Source organism: Ctenocephalides felis, unplaced genomic scaffold (genome assembly GCF_003426905.1).
Source record: "Ctenocephalides felis isolate EL2017-DRISC unplaced genomic scaffold, ASM342690v1 CF-g0.4_SCAFFOLD_03571, whole genome shotgun sequence".
NCBI classification, from domain to species: domain Eukaryota; kingdom Metazoa; phylum Arthropoda; class Insecta; order Siphonaptera; family Pulicidae; genus Ctenocephalides; species Ctenocephalides felis.
The window spans coordinates 37252585-37275430 of NW_020539725.1; the positions used below are offsets into that span (position 1 = coordinate 37252585).

At 28.9% G+C, this 22846-nt stretch overlaps 1 protein-coding gene and 3 non-coding genes across 4 annotated transcripts; 1 reads left to right on the plus strand and 3 right to left on the minus strand.

Moving 5' to 3' along the window:
* Positions 1–960: 960 nt before the first annotated feature.
* Positions 961–22681, plus strand: LOC113385996 (innexin inx7-like). The gene is made up of 5 exons (XM_026623812.1): positions 961–1333; positions 13747–13924; positions 21827–21893; positions 21955–22159; positions 22559–22681. Exons 1-5 carry the CDS (start codon positions 1091–1093, stop codon positions 22679–22681), a joined length of 816 nt encoding a protein of 271 aa, XP_026479597.1. The 5' UTR covers positions 961–1090.
* On the minus strand, positions 10848–10919 carry Trnat-ugu. The gene has a single exon. It is a non-coding gene; the product is annotated as a tRNA-Thr (tRNA).
* On the minus strand, positions 12873–12991 carry LOC113387155. Its single transcript, XR_003368109.1, has one exon. It is a non-coding gene; the product is annotated as a 5S ribosomal RNA (ribosomal RNA).
* Trnat-ugu lies at positions 15973–16044 on the minus strand. Its single transcript has one exon. It is a non-coding gene; the product is annotated as a tRNA-Thr (tRNA).
* Positions 22682–22846: the final 165 nt, after the last annotated feature.

A 22846-nucleotide genomic window follows, 5' to 3' on the forward strand; every position in this document is an offset into this window, starting at 1 on the left:
TGAAGTCCGTTTTGTTCCTTATTGTTAAAATTACATTTTGAATTCTATTGATTATAGAAAAATAAAAGCAGCTAATATTTAATCACTACACACAATATAAGTCAAATATTTGGTTTTTGATTCTTCTTGAGTTTATAAATGCTATTTGAAAAGACCAAAGATGTTCACAGTAAAAGCTTGCATTATTTATTTATAGAAAATAATAATTTGAACCAACAAAATAAAGACGTTTTAGTATCTACTAATTCTAATTTATCTTATATTTTTGGTCTATATTTCACTGAATTCACTATTACAAAATATCACAAAACTGATAATTAAGTTTTATTTTTTGATATATAAACGTTATTTAGGCTTCGAGATAATAAGCATAGACCGTCTTTCACATTTCTTCTTGACTTTTTGACAATTAGTTATATATTATACAGTTTGAAAATAATATACGTGTTAAAATATGTGCAAATTTCAATAAATACATTTTTGACAAAATGCCGAAGTAATATTTATTATTAATGATCATGGCTTACTTATTGATGAATAAAAAGAAATAATATTATATTCAAGAAGAAACAAAAAATACAAATAGTTCCTACTGTTCACAATTCATATATTTGTCTAATTTAAACTAATTATCGAGTTAAAACTTATTAAAATAATAAGAATAAGTAAATTTCATTCAACTATTAAAATTAATATCTGCTAAATTATTGGACATACTTATAGCAAATCAATCGTGTATTAAAAAATATGGCACATTTTTAAAAATATTTCTTATATATTTTATATAAATTGAATAAATACATTAATTTTTCTTTATAATTTTTTTAAATTATAAATATTTATTTATAATTTATTCTAATCTCAAAATATAGTAGAAAGAAGCACAGTAAAAGTACGATGCAAAAAATCACAACAATTCCACATCGTAATAAAGTTATTATTTTACAGCTGTCTCCAAAAACAAAACCGTAAACCATGACGACATTAAATTGTTGTTAGATAACAAACGTATTCGTGGTACTAGGAACAGATAATATTTAAATATTATAATTTAATTATATACAAAAACTAAAATAAAAAATTCTCCAAGATGTTGATGACATTTCAAGTGCTAAAAGATCAGGCGAAGCACCTGAACAAAAGTATTTCAATCGATAATGCAGTATGCAAATTGCATTATCGTGTAACTTTTATGCTTTTGATGGCTTGCACGGTTCTGGTCACATCAAGACAATACATAGGAGAACATATTAAATGTATATTAGGACAAGGACCAGCGGTACCTCAACATGTTCTTGAGACTTTCTGCTTTTTCACCAGCACATACACAGCGGTAAGTCAATTAATAGTTATTTCACCGATAACACTTTAAAAAGATTATTTAATTCCAAGTCTAATATTTAAATAATTTTCTAATAATTTCCGAATAATAAATTATAAATGCTATTAAACTAAATAAAGTACTAAAACCATATACTATATGTGGTAAATCTCCTAACTTCGCCATTCGTGAAAAAATATTTATTAATTTATATAATTCCATGCAAGACATGATATGGAACTCTCAAATTGCATAGTCGTCAAGTTTCACAGCTTTTTACAGTAGAATAGTCTATCTTTTATATATTATTAATTTTAAAATTGTTTTGCTCTCCAAATGTGTAACCATCTGATTTTTCAACTATAATAAGATAAGAAGTTTGCATTTTTGAAAGTAGCCTTAAAGTAGCAATACTGCTCTATATAGCTTGATGCAATATTGATCAATTTATGTATTCTCACATGTTTCACAAATATAAATGATGAGGATACCTACTTAAACGAGACTAATAAAATGATATATCAATAAAAATAATTAACTAGTGGTGTGTATCGTGTCTTAAGTCAAATTGCTGGAACTTCCCGTACCATAACAAGATGTTCGAGGAATATTAAATGTTTTCACATAGATTATTATAAATAAATACTGTAATATTTATAAGAATTATATAAACTGAATTGAAAAGTTGAAAATATTTGTTTAAAGTATATTAGAACTTAAGTCAGAATTACAATTAAAATCTGAATTATTTTCGATATACAAAAAATATTTTTTGAAAAAAAAATTGAAAAAAAAATTGAAACAATTTTTTTTCCTAAAAGCAATAATTTTGTTAAACGAAGCAGAAAGTTCTTTTAATCATTCAAATGGGACGCTTAGTTCTCTCAAAAACTGGACCTGCGTTTGCCAAAAACTAATCAGTACCTATCAATAGGAATCAAATGTTTTTTGAACCATTCAAATCGGTTGATACGTGCGCCCGAAAACGTGGACAAAAAATTGTATCCATACATGCATACATACACACACACATCCATTTTTTCTGAGGTATGCTAAAATGTTCAGAAACCTTGAAAACGTGAAGAAATGTAAAACTTTCAATTTCGATATTTTTGGACGATTACAATAACTTACCCTACGGGAAGTTAATAATGATTAATGTAATTTATGAAGTGTCAATAAACCGTTAATAGGGCCGATAAAGCTAATATTAAAAAAAGCAACTATTTTTTGAAGATCCACGCATACAGTGGGTGATAATAAGATTTTCTTGATGGTTAATCGTTTCTTTTCTATGGGCATTCTAAACATACTTTAAACATTTGTATTACAGAATTCACATTCACTTCTATAAAGTCACGTAATTTGTTTTGCTATTTCAAAAATTGTTCATCCTGATAATGAGTATTGTGGTTACCTATTCAATTTGTCTTATGATTCACAAAATAGACAATAGAATTTTCAAAACTAGCAGAAGCATTTCTACATTATTGATAATAAATTCGATAACTATTGCTCAAATTCACAGAATTTTTTGATATCATTGTTTTTACGATGATAAAATAAAATATCGATCAAAAACTGATCAATAACACTATTTATGAGTCAAAAACGCAAATGTAGTCTCTCAACCGAAGTTAATAAACTAAAAATATGTGGCCCAGCAAGGGCTAACATTTGTTTTTTGAATATCTTACTTTGCTTGATTCTGAATCCTCAGGTTGAAACTCTCGCTTACATTATTATATCTCATTATAACTTTATTAATATTAACATATCCATGATTGAAGAAGCAAAATAATATTATTGATAAAAAAAATAATTCATCAATAAATAATTGATTTATTCCAATCATGAGAAAATAAACCGTTGCTAATAGAACTACTTAATTTTATAAAAAATGCAACTTCTTTTCCCTCAAAGTCAATGCCCCAAAATTTGTGACTCACCTGTCTGATCGTGCAAAGTCCAACAGGAAGCAGAACAAATTTTTGTGTATGTAACATTTTGTTCGAATTCCGCATACCCAGCATGGGAATCACGTTGAAAATTCTCGGAATGGACGGTTACCTGGAAAAAATGAAAGTGATGCAATAGGTATAAGATATGAACAAGGTAGAAAAAGGTGTCTTTATGAGCTGTGCTTGCCAATGTAGGGGAGTTCAATAAAAAAAAAAATATAGTTCCAACTAGTTATAATACAATAATTCTTGATTAGTGAACAACCAGGTGAACACTTGCGTTTAGAAGTATTGTAAATTCTGCAACTAAAGTGATAAAACTACTTCGATCGTCATAATGAAGGCGCATAATGCTAAAAGCTCTAAAGCCGTTCCGAAGATATGGGGGCAAAAAATGCCAAAACCGTAACTCAGTTTTTTAAGAGAACGGAGCGTCCGATTTGAATAATTCAGAAAACATTTTACTTGTATTAACAATGAAGAACTGATCAAATTTTAATGAAGGCAGGTCTAGCGGTTTCGGAGATTTAGTAAAATAGTAAAAATAAATGCTATCTGGTGGTCAAAATGATCATTAGACATATGCACATCAAATTATTAGATATTTTATATAGAGATTTTAGCAATAAGTATAAATTTTGTTTGCATTCCTATAGGTTCCGTACCAATGCTTATCCGTTAGACGGTGGCGCGGCGCTTACGCGCTTCGATATTTCGTCTCTATGCAGTTAAAGCAGTACGATTGCTTTGAAAAAAGTTCAGAATTTCCAAAATATTTCAAAATACACTTTTCTTCAAGAAGTCTTTTTTTTTCAAAAAAAAGGAAGTTTTTGTCAAAAATTTAGTTTCTAAAAAATCTAATTTTTCAAAATTCTAATTTTTTTTTCAAAAATGTTAATCTTTTTAAAAAAAAATAATTTTTGGTTCCAGCAATTTGCCTTAAGACACGATGCCATGCGCCCCACTAGTTGATAAATTTTAAATTGTAGCGCAATTTTGGAATTGTTGATATTATTTTCTAAGCAATAATTTAATGATAAGTAAGACAAAAATATATTTCTGCTAATTAACTTAATAGTGATAAAATTTGCAGAGGAAATGCAATGAGTAATATGAAATACATGATTATGTACACGTACTTATCTGATGGTTTGTTGAAAAAAATGCACTCGGAAAATTGAATTAATCATTCATTTAATATTACGTCATTTCTATATTTATTGTGAGTAACAAAAAAATCTTTCATCGATTTTTTGCAAAATGCAGACCTTTTCCATTCGACAGTATTGTGGTTGATCACTTCTGAAACACATGTAATAATAGTGCTTCTAGTTTTTATACCAAGAAAAAGGGTTATTTTTAGAATCACGTCTGTAAACAGATGTCACACATATTGTACAGTATTTCTATCTCTGAAGACTTATGACAGATAATTCAAAAACCTCATAAGATGTTCGAAACTATGTCGAGAAACATCAAACTAAATAATATAAAAAGAAAAATTATGTTCATTGTTAATTAATTTTATTATTAACACAATTTTTCATAAACATTTTGCAAACAAATGTCGCAACACAAAACAATCGTTTTGTTTAAACAATATAATTTTAAATCTGGTGCCAAATATAGGCATCTGTATCATCTTATCAAGTGGCAACCTACATTTGATCTGCCAATTTTGGCCATCTAATAGAAATTTTCTAAGAATTAGCGATGTACCAGGAACGTAATGTTTTATAATTGCAAATTGCACACGTGAATAGAAGAAGATTGATGCACATCTGTTGTTCTTTCGATGCAAACGAAGCAAAAACGTGCATCTCAAGTTCATCTTCATAGTTTATAGTCTGACCGACATGAATTAGATACACATATGGAGCATAATATAAAAATAATTATTACGTTTTAGGGGAGACTGGAGGTAATTGTTATAATAACGCATTTTGTAATACTTTTAATATGTGTCATCATCAAAAATTCTGAATTTCAGTTTATTTTTAGAATTTGTTTCCCGAATGGAGCAAACAGTTTCTAGGTATATAAATAGTAATAATTTAATAATTTAATAATAATTTAAATAATAAAATAATAATAAAAATTTAATAATTGAAAATAGTTTTGATTATGTACATTTTACACTCATAATCAGTATTTTAAATTTTATTATTATTTATGTATGATGAATGTTCAGAAAAAAGTGGCGTTAAAAATCCAAAAAGCCTTTCTGAATATGTCGTTGACTTCCGACGTAAATTTAAAATTGCCAAAAATGACTATTCGTTTTAGTCACATTGTATTATTAAAAACTATTTCTAGTGCACCGTTTTCATCAAAATTAACACTTACGGGACGGCACCGATTTCAAAACAATCTACTGTACCGGCTGTAAACTTGATTTCATTGTGTATGTTATGCAATTTGTTTGATAAAAATTTATGGTCATTGAAGGACATACATTTATAATATTAATTTATTTTTGATCATTTTATGAAAAATGGTGACGTTCAAAAAATTTGTTCCAATGCTGCATTTAGTGTTTTTTGACAACAATAAAATTTTATTAGAATTAGAATATGCCACTGATTGAAATTTACAGTCAGTATATTTGTTCATTTTTGTGCTGCATAATGGTTTGTTTTTTCTATTATATTGTTTAATAATTCATTCATTCATTTGTAAAATATAAAGCAAAATAATATATTGAATGTCATATTGCTAGGTATTTATAGTCGGAGTGTTAGTTGATGTATGTAAAACTCGATTTTAGAAGGAGAATCGGCACATTCGCTAATGTCTTTCCACTCATCTTTTAATTTGTCGAGCTTCTTCTTTTTTTGGTGGTTTAAAATAAAGAGCTTATTTAATATTTACATGTTAAATAAGTATTACAATCAGCCAATTTATTATTACAATTTACACCGGTTTCCCCTAAATATGATCCATAGTCCATATCCGGGGCCAGCCTGACGTCTGGCCAGTGACTCGTCTTTCTGAGATCGCTGACTCGTCACCTTCAATGCGAGAACAATCAAAGACGTTGCTATTATTATATACATTACTTTTTGTTAGACATAGAGGTGCCTGAATCATTCAGATGTAGTGTTGCTACACAAATTCGACCTGAAGTCTCATCGTTTGCAATCAATGGGTTATCTCATCTATCTTGAACTGTATTAGGAAAACTTAACTGATTTTCTTTCAACCGATATGCTACTTCCTCTTGGTGATGGAAACTTAAATTAAAAAAAATTAAATTCATTAAGTTAAGTGTAAGTTCCTCACCATAAACAAAACTTCTCATCCAAAAGCACTAAGTATTTTCCTATTTGCTGGATCGACCCAGCAGTTTAACAAGTTTTGAGTATTTCTTGATACAAGATTGATAGTCATGTTAAAAAAATGGTAATGATTATGGTATAATAAAAAAGTATAATATTCACAATTATATGCAGAACTACGTAGAAAAGTTTATTGGGAAAAAATATATGTAGAATGTGAATAATAAAAATGTGCATTATGTTTGAAATACCTAATATGCATAAAGATAATTAGCCTTATTAACTTCCAGTAGGTTATAGGTAGGCCGAAAATCAAAAATAAAATTTTTGCATATCTTCAAGTTTCTGAACATTTAAGCATACCTGAAGAAAAAGGATGTGTGTGTGTGTGTTTATGTGTGAAGACAATTGTTCGTCGACGATTTTGGACGTACGGATTAACCGATTTGAATGGTTCAAAAAACATTCGATTCCTATTGATGAGGAGACGTGCTTATTAGTTTTTGACGGAGGCAGGTGGTTTCGAAGATATGGAGCAAAAAGTGTTAAAAATTACAGTTTTTGGTGATTAAATTTTGACGAAGACAGGTCCAGTCGTTTCGGAGATATAAAGCTAATTGTGCAAAAAATTGCAGTTTTTGAGAGAACCAAAAAAAATTTTTTTTGAATATCGAAAAATAATTATGATTTTAATTCTAGTTCTAGCTAAAGTTCCTAAACATTACTTATATACTTCAAATAAATAATTTTAGCTTCGCAATTAAGTTTATGTAATACTTAGAAATATTAGACAATGTTCTTCATTAAATCCGATTGCATAAGTTTTGTTTATTTACTTTTTATAAAATAAGAATAATGGATGTTACATAATTGATAATAATTGAAAACACTTAATATTCCTCGAATATTTCATAAACCACTAGTTTGTTTTTAGATGATTTATACATTTATTCTACCTTAAACAGAAGCTTTCCTTGAAACAACTGCCCAAAAACATTATTGCAAACTATCGCAATAATTACAAATTTGATTAAATGCAATTAAATCTTTTTCTAAATCACGTTTTTAAATGCAATGATTGTGTTAATATAAAAACTAAGTCAAACGATATCAATCATTTGTATTGTCAACTTTTTTTTTAACAATATTATAAAATTTGTTTACTTGAAATACTTTCTCCTATAATACATAGATATTTTTATAATTTACATGCTATAGTGTAGTAATTATCCCAATATTATAATAATTATCCCAATACAAAAACTATCATGCTATAAAAATGAAATCTGCCTAATATTTTAATTAATTTATCGATTACGTAAATTGATTAATGAAAAATAAATAAAAGTGTTTATAAACTTAGAAACAAAAATAAAAATCATTGAGATTTTTACTGCAAAAAGTTTGAATTTTTACTGGTTGCTTGAATGATCGACATTTAGTTGTTCAGCTTTAAAAATAATTTCGAGATACTTTTTTAAGTATAAAATTACGTATGATTGATAATAGATAGATAAGAACGATATGCATAGATCAGGCACGAATTGCTATTTTAGCAATTAGGCAAAATGTATCTAATTAGATACATTTTTCCTAGTTTCTTGAATGTTCGACATTTAACTGTTCAGCTTCAAAAATAACTATTACGTATCTTTGATAATAGATAATTAAGAACGATATGCATAGATCAGATAGGAATTACTATTTTAATTAGATACATATGTATATGATACAGAAATGTGTGGTCTAAAACTTGACTAAAATAAAATTAAATTGGCTAATAATTTTCATAAAATGTGTCTTCTTAAAATATTTGTTATAAATTCGAGCAATGAGTTTAAAACAATCCAAACTGCAAGGGCAAATTGTCATAAGTTACTAACTCAACTTAAAGTTAGAGATTCAGTATTTAAAGATTGAGTTAAAAGATATATTATATATGTATAAATATCCTTGCCATATCAGAGGTACTCAAATTACGTCTGTTAATGGTGCATAACTTATACTATAAGATATTTATCTTACAAGTTTCTTCAATCGTATCCGATAAATCGAATAATCGCGAGTGAGTGTCCTGTTACAGCCGAAGCGGCGGCGGCGGCGTCGTCGGTGGTTTGCGATTATGCGACACACGCACGTGCTACTGAAACCTGATTGCGGGCAATTTTACACCTGATCGAACTCGCACAATTCAGTTTGTAATACCTGTGGCTTTTTATAGCATTTTGATTCGATTTCACCGATATAAAGTAACAATTTCATATGCACGCAATTTTATGAAAATAAGCATATCTGTAGACATATCGCATAAAAATCTTGAAGATTTTCTGAATCTTTAGATTTTATTTCAATTTTAATTTAAAGTCGAATTGGAATAACAGTTATGATTATTCTTGCAAAATAAACATTGTTTCAGTTATTTGTTTTCGCTTCTTAAATAAAAATAATTGTTTAAATATTTTTTTGTTATGGCAAAGATATGATATTTATTCATATTCACATATGTTATAAATCACTCTGAAGCATCTATGATAACAATCTCTAAAACTCCGATAAATAGATTTTGTTGTAGAAGATACAAATAATTTTATTACACTAGAATTTTGATAAAATGTACAATTTTTGATTAAGAAATATTATTTAAAAGTACTGATGGTAGTAAATGAACAAAATTGTATACCACAGCTTGAGTTACAAATCTAATAAATCATTAAGCCCATTAAACACTTTGAAACTTTTATTGGAAATATATATTTTTTTATTATTATATTTTTAACAGCAATCAGAACCTTACGTCCTATGAGCTCTTGGGCTGAAACTTCTCCTTACTTCGTATTTTTTAGATGATAAACTAATAGTTAATCCATCCATATTTGATGATTTTTGTTATTAGAATTAATCTAATAGGGCTGACTTTTTATTGGTGCAGCAATGCCGGGCAAGGGCTATTTTCACTTGGAATTGCTATCTATATTTTCAAGTAAAAATCGTTGTCACTGCTGCCTGATATCAGGCTGCTCGAAGTTGGTATCGAACCCGAGACGTCTTAACCGCTCAGGTCCCGTCGCTCTTAACCGCTTACCTACGGGCGAGGCCATTGGAATATTTAAACAAATTCTTTACCAAGTTAAACAAATAAATATTATCTTATTATGTCTAATTAATATTTATTTAGTAATTTATTATGTGAAGTTCACAAGCAAATATTTTTATACAAAGTTCCATGTACTCAAAATTTTATAAAATTACTAACTAGTTCGAGTGACAAATCTAACAAATAAATAAAATATTTTATATTATAAATTATATTAAATTATATTAAATGTTAATAAAGTATTTATTAACATTTTTTTCGATATAACATCACATTAAATTAATATCGTAAATGATTTAATTTTTTAGGGCTCATTCATAAATTTTCATGTAAAAATAGGTTTGAGAAAACAAACCTAGACACATGAGTAGATTCAAGAAAGTGCACATAAGATTTTTTTGAAAATGAGTATTTCAAAGATTTTCCTACGCATTTACGTTTACACATCTTACAGCTTTGAAATTTTCGATTCACAAATATCATATTTATGAAAAAAATTTGAGGACCTAAATTTAAATAATTTTAATATACAAGTTTGTATCTGTATCTGTATCTGTATTTTTTGACCGGTAATATATGGGAGAATCGAAAAGTACATAAATTTGCACCTGTAAAACGAAATTTAAGTTATTTTAGAAAATAATTCTGGGGCCATTAGGAATAATATTTGGGCTCATCCCATAAATAAGATTTGAGCAAATACCTATTGGTGTAAACAGCTCAGCTTGGATTTATACTTGGATTATTTGGCAATGACATAGAATTTAAAATGTTGAGTTAAAATTAAATAGAATTTGAATTGTTGATTTGATATTGCATAAAAATAGAAGTAGGAATTATAATTTAAAATAGTTAATTTGAAGATAAATAGAAATAAAATTGTTGAGTGGAATTTGAATAGATTAGAATTGAAAAAGATCAGATTTAGAAGAAAAGTAAAATTAAGAAATTAGTTGTAAAGCGCAAAGAAAAAATTGATAGAATAGGATATACGTAGTGATTTCAATTAATTAAGTGTATTTCCAAGAACAAATAGAAGACAATTAGAATAAAAATATAATTTTTCTAGAATAATCCTCTAACAGCAAATATTAAGCATAATGGCATTAAATCTTGATAATCCGTGTACAAAATAAAAATTCCAAAAAGGAAAATTTTAAACAAATACAGAAAATACATTAAATTAAATTAGTTGCCTCCTGTGAGGATTGAACTCACGACCCCTGGTTTACAAGACCAGTGCTCTGCCACTGAGCTAAAGAGGCCCACGCAAACGCGCGCTCAATGCACATCACTACGGGCTCCGTACACATATACCTATATGTGTTCATATGTAGAATTCGATACTATTAATAGATCGCTATCAAACCACTACATTAATATCGCTTCAAATTGTTTACTAAATGCTTAATTTATTGGTTGATGCGAATATGACAGAAACGATAGATAGTTTAATTGTTTGTTATTCACTGTATTATTGTTCCAATTAAATTGTACAAAAGACGAAAGCAGCAGATGTAACAATTCAATATCGCCAATTGGAGTTTTAACTTCTAACGTTCCCATAAATAAACAACCACTTTCCAAAATTTCAAACTTAAACTATTATACACGTGGGGCTTAAGAGCGAGAGGGTTTTGACAAAATATCACGAAATATCACTTGAGAAACGGAGTTTTTTTAACTTCCGTAGGGTAAGTTATTGTAATGGGCCAAAAATCGGAATTGAAAATTTTACATTTCTCGACGTTTTGAAGGTTTCTGAACATTTTGGCATACTTCAGAAAAAATGGATGTGTGTGTGTGGTGTGTGTGTATTTGTGTGTGTGTGTGTGTATGGTATGTATGGATACAAATTTTCGCCCACGTTTTCGGGCGCACGGATCAACCGATTTAAATGATTCAAAAAACTTTCGATTCCTATTGATAGGGAAAAGAGCTGATTAGTTTTGGCAAAGACAGGTCCAACCGTTTCGGAGATACGGAGCAAAGAGTGCAGAAAATAGAAATCGAATTTTTGAGAGGACGGAGTATCCGATTTGAATGATCTAAAAACACATTCAATTAGTAATGATTGGGAGAAGTGTTTGTTAGTTTTTTGGCAAAGGCAGGCCCAGCCATTTTGAAGATACGGAGCTAAATATGTAAAAAGCAGTTTTTGAGAGAACTAAGCGTCCGATTTAAATGATTCAAAGAACTTTCTGCTTGTCTTAACAAAATAATTGATTTGGGAAAAAAATTTTTTTCATTTTTTTTTTTTTTTTTTTTTTTTGTTTTTTTTTTATAGATTTTGTGTATATCGAAAATATTTCAGATTTTATTTTTAATTCTGACTATAGTTCTAATATACTTTACAAATAATTTTAACTCTGCAATTCAGTTTATAAATTCTTATAAATATTAGACAATGTTACAATATTTATAATAATCTATTTGAAAACATTCAGTATTTCTCGAACATTTCGTTACGGTACGGGAAGTTCCAGCAATTTGCCTTAAGGCACGATGCCATATTGCCTCAAGACAGAATTCCACTTACCGCTAGTTTTTTTTTTGTTTATTTATCATAGCAATCTATACAATGTACATTAGGCTAAAATTTTGACAATTATGGAAAATGGCGTGAGAAGGATAACTACCACAATGATAGCTCCTTCTAATTACAATGTCTTAATTTTAATTATAAAATATTCGAGAAACGGAGGTGGTCTAGTAAGATATCATGTGTAATTATTATTTACATGAGTAAAAAAATATAAAGTTTTTCAACAATTTTACTATTTTTTTTTCGGGAAAATATACGCGATGTTCAATGGGGGAAAGAGGGTAATATTAATCATCAAGAGGACAGAAAGAGTACAAAATTCCTTAAAAATCGATCACGTGATTAATGGGCGCCTCCTTCGAAGATCAAACATAGTAAATAAAACCTAATAATTAAGAAATTTGTTACGCTTATTGGATAACTATATGCTGTCTTTGATTTAAATGTCGTAAAAGTTATGTCTGAATTGTCTTTTTACATTTAAAAATATATATTTTTTTATTTCAAATAATATTTTTTTTTTTAATTGGATGTTTCAATGTTCTATAAAAAAGAATATATCAGTTTCAAATTAAAAATTTAATATTGACAAATAATTACCATCGATATAAAATAATAAAATTGATGAAAAGTTTAATTATATTTACGGTAAATGTTTAAATTATTAAAAAAAAGTCAACGATACGTGGTGTTCCCAAGCGGTCTCCCATCTAAGTACTACCCACGCCCGATGTTGCTTGACTTCGGTGATCGGACGAGAACCGGTGTATTCAACATGGTATGATCGTTGACGACTAAACATGATCTTGTCTTGAATATAAGGTATCACGAACACCATTTTATTGATGGAACAATTACAAAAATTATATTTTAATTAACAGTTTAATAATTTATGCAGTTAAATGTTTATTACTAATACTATTCTTTGATTCAATAAAAATATAACGAACCACACATTGAAGCGAAGCATTTATTCAAAAATGAATGGCACTAAACAAATATTTTTATTAAATATTAAATGCATTTTTACAATTCATTATTACTTTAGAAAGTTTTGATTCATGTCATTATGGTGTACGTCCATAATTGGTGAAGACTTTCTTAGACAAACCATATTATATCAAATAATTTACTCAAATATTACGTCACCACATTTTATCAAATTTCTACTTGGGGTCTATGAATCAAGTGAGGCTTAAAATGGGGGGACGTGTTTACAAAAAAAAAATTCGATATATCACAAGAGAGAGAGAGGGGGGTTCAAGAAAATATCACGTGTAAATATTTCATACCTAAATTTACATGTTATAATTGACAACAAAATTCTAAAATTTGTCATTAAATTTATGATTTCTTTACCACGTTTCACCAAGTATCACCAAGGGTAAAGAAAAATTCAAAAATCCTTAAAAATCGATCCCACGATTAATGAAGGCCCCCTTAATAATAGTAAAACATCTTCAGCAAAGATTCAGAAGTAGTCTTTAAAATTGTATATTCAATATCTATTTGCGAGTAATTAACAATTTCCTTTATTTATTTACCAGGTCAAACACTTGAATCAAAGTATGATAAATTCTGGCCACATACCTCATCCTGGTATTGGTCCATCCCGCGAAGATGAGGAAATTATTCGACATGCGTATTACCAGTGGGTGCCTTTCGTGCTGTTTCTGCAAGCCCTGATGTTCTATTTACCTCATTACGTCTGGAAACAAGCAGAAGGTAATATTAATTTTTCAAATATTAACCTAGATAAGAATAAAGAAAAACACTTATATCACAATCTGTTCATACCGATATGTCACTATCACTAATTTTGCTTGCACTTTCAATGCAAGAACTAATGTTTGCAGTAAGGTAATAACCGATACTGTTTGTTGTGGAAACATGACCAGTAATAAAAATCCTGATATTTATTATGTTAACGATACATTTATAATTTTAAAAATATCTCCAAATGGATTAATCTCCAAAACGAACGCTCGATTTTTACTGATCGAGAAAAATATTATAAAGTGTTTGACAGCTATCAAAATATATAAGTTTTAAAAACAAGCCTAAAGAGGCCTCTTACATTAATTGCCATCGATTACAATATCAAGTACTACTTAAAATCGCACTTCTGTTATATTAATTTGTTATCTAACACTTATCACATAAACGATATTCTTCAACAAATCACTTAATACTATAAAAATATTACTAAAATAAATTTCCTGAAAATAAATAACTACTTACTGACGATTAATAAATGTAATGTTATTATAGTCATATTTAAAAATAGAACTCTTCATGTAGTGAAATCTGAATTATTTTTACTAAATAAGCTAGTGATATATTACTGTAGTTTGATTCGTATTTAAAAAAATATTATTAATATATCACTGTGTTACGTAACTTAAGATAAAATCACACAAAAACCAGGTCTCACTGTAATCTATTTAGTTTATTAATCAAAGAAATAATTATAATAAAATTAAATAAATGTTATTTGAATGTTATATAATCACAACTACAGTCAAACCTTCGATTTTTCAATAATGATTATTTTAAAAGAGACTAACGTTCAGTGTTAGTCGTATACAACTATAATATAACCTGACACGTTTATACAAACATTGTAAAACATAAAATAATCGATAATATAACTTATATTTAAACCTTTTACACCAATATCTACTTACTAAAGAGTCAATTATAGGTTGCAGAAGTACCAGGTTATCATAGGGCTGTCTCAATTTCGGCTGCTCGTGGTATGTTGTATGAAAATCGCGTTCACTGATGGTTGACTGTATTACTTTAACTCGACAAAAAAAAGCAATCAACACTTTTCACTAGTTACGAATGAAAGAGTCAAAAACAAGCATCCCGCTAACGTAAAACTGTCCTGATTTTTTAGCTCAACATGCAACGACGACGACCCAATTGCTTTGGCGCTCGGGTCGTCGTCGAAAATACGATCCTTACTAAATGCAGGCCCTGAATGAATTAAGTAGTTCGATCAATGCCTTAATTCCAACAAACATAGTAATAATAATAATAAATAAATATATTTCAGTGAATATAAATGTGTACATAATATTTCTTATTTCGGATTTTTACCCGTAGGTATATCATCCCTCATATCTGTTCTATCAATACAATAATACGTATTTCAGATATATAAGTTGTTACAAAATTTTGTGACAAAAGAAGAGGCAACAAAAATTATCCAACAAACATAGATCAACAATGCTACTTTATAAATATAGGAACTTGTAAACAATTTGAAGTTATATCAAAATATCGATATTGTAGATACAATTGCCCTCTGTTAGTGTATTTGACATTAATTCCTAATATAATAATATAGTTTCTTGTGGGAAATAACAAGGGCACGCAAATGATCGGTTGCATTTGAAAAATGACATAGTCGTGCAAGACATTATGCCATGATATTTTAAAATATTTAAAACAATTGTTATTGTTAATATAATTGTTAATGTTAAAACAAATGAAAAATATCAATATAATTTATTGGAAATGTTATTTTTGTTACCGTTTTTCAAATGTATACCGAAATATCTTAAGAAAAATTTTTAATAGTTGTAATCACATGAATCACATTATTCATGAGGAATCTTACTAATAAAAAATGTGAGCCAGAAATAGTACATAAGATTTAAGCATTTTTAATTAAATATCATATATTTTGGAAGTTTTTAAAGTGATGCAAGCACAAATTAAAAAAATCGGAGGCATCATTTACAAAAACAGAAAAAAATATATGATGCCTCCTGTGAGGATTGAACTCACGACCCCTGGTTTACAAGACCAGTGCTCTGCCACTGAGCTAAAGAGGCCTATGTCTAACAGCTGCTTATAACGCTTCCGCTACTCCCAAATTTTTTTCTTATTTTAGATAACGCAACTCACTACAGTACGCGCTTATCTACGTGACCGCTATTTGAAACCGCTGATAACAAACCATTGTCCATATGATTTGAATTCAACGTAGACATGATGAAATTTATCATTATCAAAGTATTAAATTATTTTATTCGGTTTTAGTTTGATGACCCACGCATATACCACTTCCACTACAAGTATATTAGTCACTCTGAATACCAACAAACCTGAATGAGTTGCATAGTAGAATACAACTTTAGTATTTTTAAACTGAAGATTTTAACAAAAAAACGCAATTAATTGCATTTAATTAATTGAAAATTGGATTCCTCCTAGACAGGACTTAAGTTGATAAATCCTCGTCATACCACTAGTAACAATCAATATTTTAAAAAATATAATCAAAAGATAATTATTCACATTTTTTGTTTTCTTTCCATCTGCATTTTTTTAATATATAACAGATCCAAAAATTATCTTGAATATTACTCTGCAGTGAAGACCCCCAGGGTCCGTGACAAAAATTCAGAGGGTCCGTAAGCAAAAAAAATTTGGGGGTCCACAAAATGAAAATAGGAGTTCACGGTAGTGGATCACAATACTTTTATAACTATTTATTAAAGATATAATAAAAATTCATATATGATATTTATTAATAGAATTATAGAATTATTTATAGAAATATGTAAGTTGTTGCATTAATAAGCATTCGATTTGTGGAATATGGTTGAACTTGTAAAGACCCTATTTGCTGACTATTGAAAGGCTTGGTAAAAAATTCTTTGCGCTTTTTGAGAATTCATATTATTTCTGATTACTAAAGATAAAAGACGACTTAATAGTTGTAAAAATTGTTGCTAAAAGTTGATAATTAAACATTACTTTTTCTTACTTTTTTTCCTTGTTATTATTTTAAATTCAATTATTAATGTTTAAATTAAAATGTACTTTTAATTTAAATATTTCGTGCCAATCCAAGAAATCCATGACACAAAAAAGTTTGAGAACCTATACACTCTTTACACTTCAATGACTATTTACTGTCATTTTCAATTTTCTGTCGTTTTTATATACTTTTAAATGAAAAATGCATGCAAACTTGTTAATATCATGCAAATGAATTAATATGGGTTCAAAATTATTTGTTTCTATTGATTTTAAAGATTTCTGCAAAATAAATGAAGCTGGAAATCCAGGAGGTATGCTTGGAATCATAGTCATTATTTTCAGCAATTCACAAATATGTTTTACTGAAACGACGTATTATTATTGTAACATTTAGTTATCCATATTCTCGGCGATGGAAATTTTCTTACAGATTTTGTTATAAAGTTGAAAAAATAAATACTCTTTAACTTTACGATGCGACCCTGGTTAGATGTATTGAATAACGGGATTTTGTGTTGAAATACAAAACGACGAGACATGATTATTTAAAGCAAGAAATTTTACACTGTTCGGCAAGCGCGTGGCAACAAGTTGCTACATTGTATTAAGTATAATTAATCATATATCATCAATGCATTGTTTCTATGTCAGGATGCAATCTTAATTTCTTTCATATAATCTTTCAATGCACCTACTCATTATTAATGATCTGCGATGTTAGTTGTCACCTTTCACTTCGCCTTGTAAGCAGCTACTGCGTATACTAATATTGGTAATAAATTTTTGCACTTACGTATATCACGTAATTATACGTAATATTACGTATATCGTATATCAACGGTAATTGAACAAACATAATAAAATTTCTACTAACTCCATATTAATAATAAATTGTTAATAATAAATTTGCTAACATTATTATTTAAGCTGTAAATTGTGTAAAATTTCTTAATGGCTAATGAACTTATTCTCTAAGCTAATCGCTTATTTTAAATCACAAATGATCATTCAAGCTATAAATTTACTGACATGATACAATTCTATGAAAGCAATAAATATTTAAATTTGGCGAGGTGAGTGGTACACTTACTTGGTACATAATATAGTTTTTTTTTCCGAAATATTTCTACGATTGGCTTAAAATTATAATGTTATCAAATGTTACAAATTTACTATTTAAATATTAGTTCAATTGAAGCGAGATATTTCTACCTGGTACGAATTTATATTAACAGATGTTGTCCTATTTAACACATTTTCTTCTTGATAAAGAATAATTTGAACTAATAATTTACTTTACATTACTAAAATCTTAGTTACATATAATATTACATCAAAAGAGCGCATACCATCCAAAACACTTTAATAAAAGGCCTGCTAAAACAAGTTCCTATGAGAAGATTAAAAGAAGTTAGCCGCAAGATTTAATAAATTAACAATCAATATATTTATGTAAGGATATTCCCCACTGGGGGAATTCTTAAAAGCTCTGCACGCGTCAGCAAATAACCTAATTAAACCCAAGTTCAGATTGGTTATAGGAAATAAAAAAAAAATTTAATATTAACATCTCTAACTGAACATATTTATGTTTCTTATGTAACTATTATAATAATTAAACAAAATTATTTTGATACTCTTTGTGTGGTTGGAAAATATTTATAAATCTAATTAAAAATGAAGATAAGACTTCGTCTGGATATCAAGTAACATATGTCGTCTTATTCGGAGCCGTCTGTTCGACCATTCGATACCAAAGGTGTATAATTACAGGTGCGTCCATGATCGAAACTGATCTTTGAAACTTATCATTTGATACACCAAATACGACAGATATCGTACAAGTGTTCTCAGATTGCTTCATCATTGCACCTATATAAATTGTGCAAACAAACATATTGTGCAATATTCACTTTAGATGTATAGTTTTATGATGTACAATAATGCGTACCTACCTCTACCACACGAAAATAATTATTCCAACGAGTTTTTTAGAAACTTAATATAATGAATAATCAGTCAAAAAATAGCTTTGAGTTAAACTCCAGTTGGGAGTTATGTTGATTGCCATACTAGTCGAGTACTGTTCTTTTTGGTAACAAAATTTCAATTGGGCGGAATCGAACCCAAAATTCTGATTGAAATTCCATAGCTCCAAACATAATCCACTAGAGAGCCAAAAATAAAACTTACATGTTTTTATATTTTTTTCTATATATTATAAATGCTTGGTGCGATATGCATTTCATGGTGGCCGTTGCATAAGAAGCGCATCATCATTTAATTCACTCAAATGACAGATGTCTTTGTTGAAGGCTTTTTGATAAATAGCCATGCGATTACAAATCGTTTAGCCTCTAACCAATTCAATTAGACGCAAGTGTATTGTTAAGCTATTTAATTCTTGTATCGACAAAAGAGTTCCCAGGTTTCCACACAAATCGCATTTGTCAAGATGATGCAATACGTCAAGGTGTCGTGACGCAACTCGTTTTAAAATTATAATAACTGTATAAAGTACATTTTATCAACTGTCTTACTATATAATGGAATAAATTTAACAATCAAATACATAAATGATAATAATCATATGCACAAAGACGAGTTAGTAATGTAAGACCTCAGTTTTTCCACTTTTGGACTTTTCCAGTTTTAACATTTTGAGCTAGCCATCGAGCAACCACTAATTCCACTTCGACCAGCTTGGTATCCAGCAGTAATGATAGCAGATATTCGCTTGAGACAACAAGATTATAAATCTCAAATATGATATCAAGTAAAAATAGACTTTCAAGGCATTGCTGCAAAAATAATTAAGACAAAATTAACTTCATAAGCATATTAAAAATATATCACAGCTAGAAAGGACAATTATTGTGTTGCCTTCTAATAACCAGCTGTTGAATTAAAGAAATAGTAAACTAGATCAGTAATTTAGAAATGTAGTAACTTGCATCACAAGTTTATATAAAATAAAATATTTTTAATAATAGTTTTCACTAACAAAAATAACTTTATGTAGCCAATTATAAAATCGCAGTAATCTATCCTAAATTAACTTCATAGGCTAAAAATAACCTTCAAGATCAAGTTATTTTCTTAATATCGATAATACAGCATACTTATATCAATTTGACCCTCGGCAGTAACGCTGTGGAAGTAATTACTTTAATTATAAAGGACGTTCTATGAAAATTCTTCGGATGTACTCATTGCAAAACATGTGCGAAGTAATTATACACTACTCGTCTATCAAGTAGCAATTAATTAGCACAAATGAACAATTGTAGTAATCAATAGTTCTGTTTGTACTTGAGAAGAAAATTCCAATCACTTTTATTAGAGCAGCAATATGATGCCATCTGCTGTTCTTCGAGCTATAAAATGGGTTTGAATTGAGAAGCTGAGTATTTTTCAAGTTAATGATAAATGAGAGCATTTAAGTTGCTGGAATTTAGGTTGCTTTAAGTCATCAATGTGAAAAATGATTTTTTTTGTTATTCTAATCGTTGCCTTCAGGTGTAAAGCTTATCAAGTTCCTCTTGTGAGCGCGTAAATCATGTTCCATTAATTCAATTACTCGAATCGATTCAACTTAATCGCTTCTGACCATTCGAATTACGTATTATATAATATAATATTTTATTGTGATGTAATAGTTCAAATTTCTTTGTACAAAGTTCAAATCGGTGTGGTACAAGATGCAAAGCGCAAAGCGCACACGAGCATCCAATCTCGCAACGTCACAAAGTCAGACATCGCTTCATAAATTACTGACAATGAGTACAGTTAACTTAAACGCATTACGAAATAACGTGACCCATTACTACAGATTCTCAAATATATAACATACACACCAAATCCACTTAGAACTATGAATAATTTCAAACATTAAAGGAAATCTTGGCTCATTCAGCACTTATTAGGGGGCGTCCATTAATCGCGTGATCGATTTTTCAGGAAATTTTGGACACCTCCTCCCTCACCAAACATCACGTGTATTTTTAGTTACGAGAAAAAATTGTAAAATTATTGATTTAAAAAAAAAAAATCAGGTAAAAATAATACACATGATATCTTACTATACCCATCCCTCCTCCACGTGATATTTCGTGATTTTTTGTCTCATACACCCCCCCTCCCCCTAAAAACATCACGCGATTAATGGACGCCTCCTTTAGCAAACTTTTTTAACATTAAGCTGAAAACGTGTCGAGAACTCCTCCATCTTTCCTGGTGCGGCTATCAACACTGCCACATTTACTTCAAAGCATATTTGTAATAAAATATGTCTATATAAAATAACGACATATTGACCCTCACATATAAGCCAGTCCTTCTTGTCAGGCATCAAGATATTAGAAAGTATACAATATTTTCTTGCAAACCTAATGACAATCGTTACTTTCATCCTCAAAATTTTTACAACTTTTTATTTTTGAAACCAAATCATCAGTATGACTGAGCTAAATTATCTAAGCATAAAAACTAATTGCTGGTCAATAACTACTAATATTCAACTTAGAGCAAAATAATAAAAAAAGTAACCTATCTACATATATAGCATAATTTGAACATAAAAACTTACTTTTAACTCTTTAACAGCTATGCGGTCTACAGATCATATTAGTGAAAGGCACTAACTGAAAGCAATAATGGGAACTTATTCGAACAGTCATACTTTATCTTTCTCTCTTTAAATCCTATCTCAAAATCAGTATAGTTTATCTGTTATGACGACTCTCACTAACGTACCCTGGCACAACCGTACCAGATCTCCCCTACTTAAGCAAGAAAAATATATTTTTCTATAATAAATTTTTATTTGATATATTTCCTCTTTTCCAGGAGGAAGAATGAAAGCTTTTGTAAATGCTTTACAAGTTGTCGCCTTATCTGAATATGCCGAGACGATGTTCAACTCGGAAACAGATCTATTCCATCCAAAAACAAAACCAAAGGTGTTATGATTTCAGCAAGAAAATTTTTTTAGCACGAGTTCATCTGATGAGACCTTGGAGTGTTTGGCTAGTATGTTGCGAACTTGCAAATGCAGTTAATGTGGTTCTGCAATTTTTGGTAACTGATGTTTTCCTTAGCGGAACTTTTAGAAATTTGGGATCAAGAGTGGCATCTCAATCGATGGATGAAATGGACTATCTGGATATTGCTTTTCCGAAGGTAACAAAATTGAGTCATGAGTACTGTGTCATATAAAATTTCGCAAGTTAAATGTAATATCGTGTCATCATATCTGCAAAAAGATCATAAAAAAGTAATCAAACTTATTAACAATATACCATGTATGCAGTTATTGTTTTGTCGCCCTTCATCACACCGCCAGCATTTGAACAATATATTTATGCAGTCTTCATCAACTTCATAATAATTTCAAACCTTAATTTTCATCCCGGATTTAATCATTTCAAACCTAGAAGAAAGAAGTTAAAATGAATAAGCACTAACTATTTTAAAACATGCTAAATTGATAGAGAGGTGCTATAACGTAAAGATGTAATAATACATTTAGGTTATACATAAAAGCTTATTTATAAATTAATAAGTAAATATTAATTATAGGTCACAAAGTGCGACTTCTACAAATTTGGTCCATCCGGTAGCATACAACGGCACGATGCTCTCTGTGTGATGGCTCTTAACATCATTAATGAAAAAATATTCACATTCTTATGGTACTGGTAAGTAACACTTAACAAATAACTTAATAAGTATATATAAGAATATATATTTTCACTAATGATGCATGGCATTCTAGTGAATTTATTTCTTATGCCTAAAATAAATAGATGTAAAAGTTCTGACGATCATCATTAAGTGTAGCATCCATATGTATTAGAAGCTTCTACA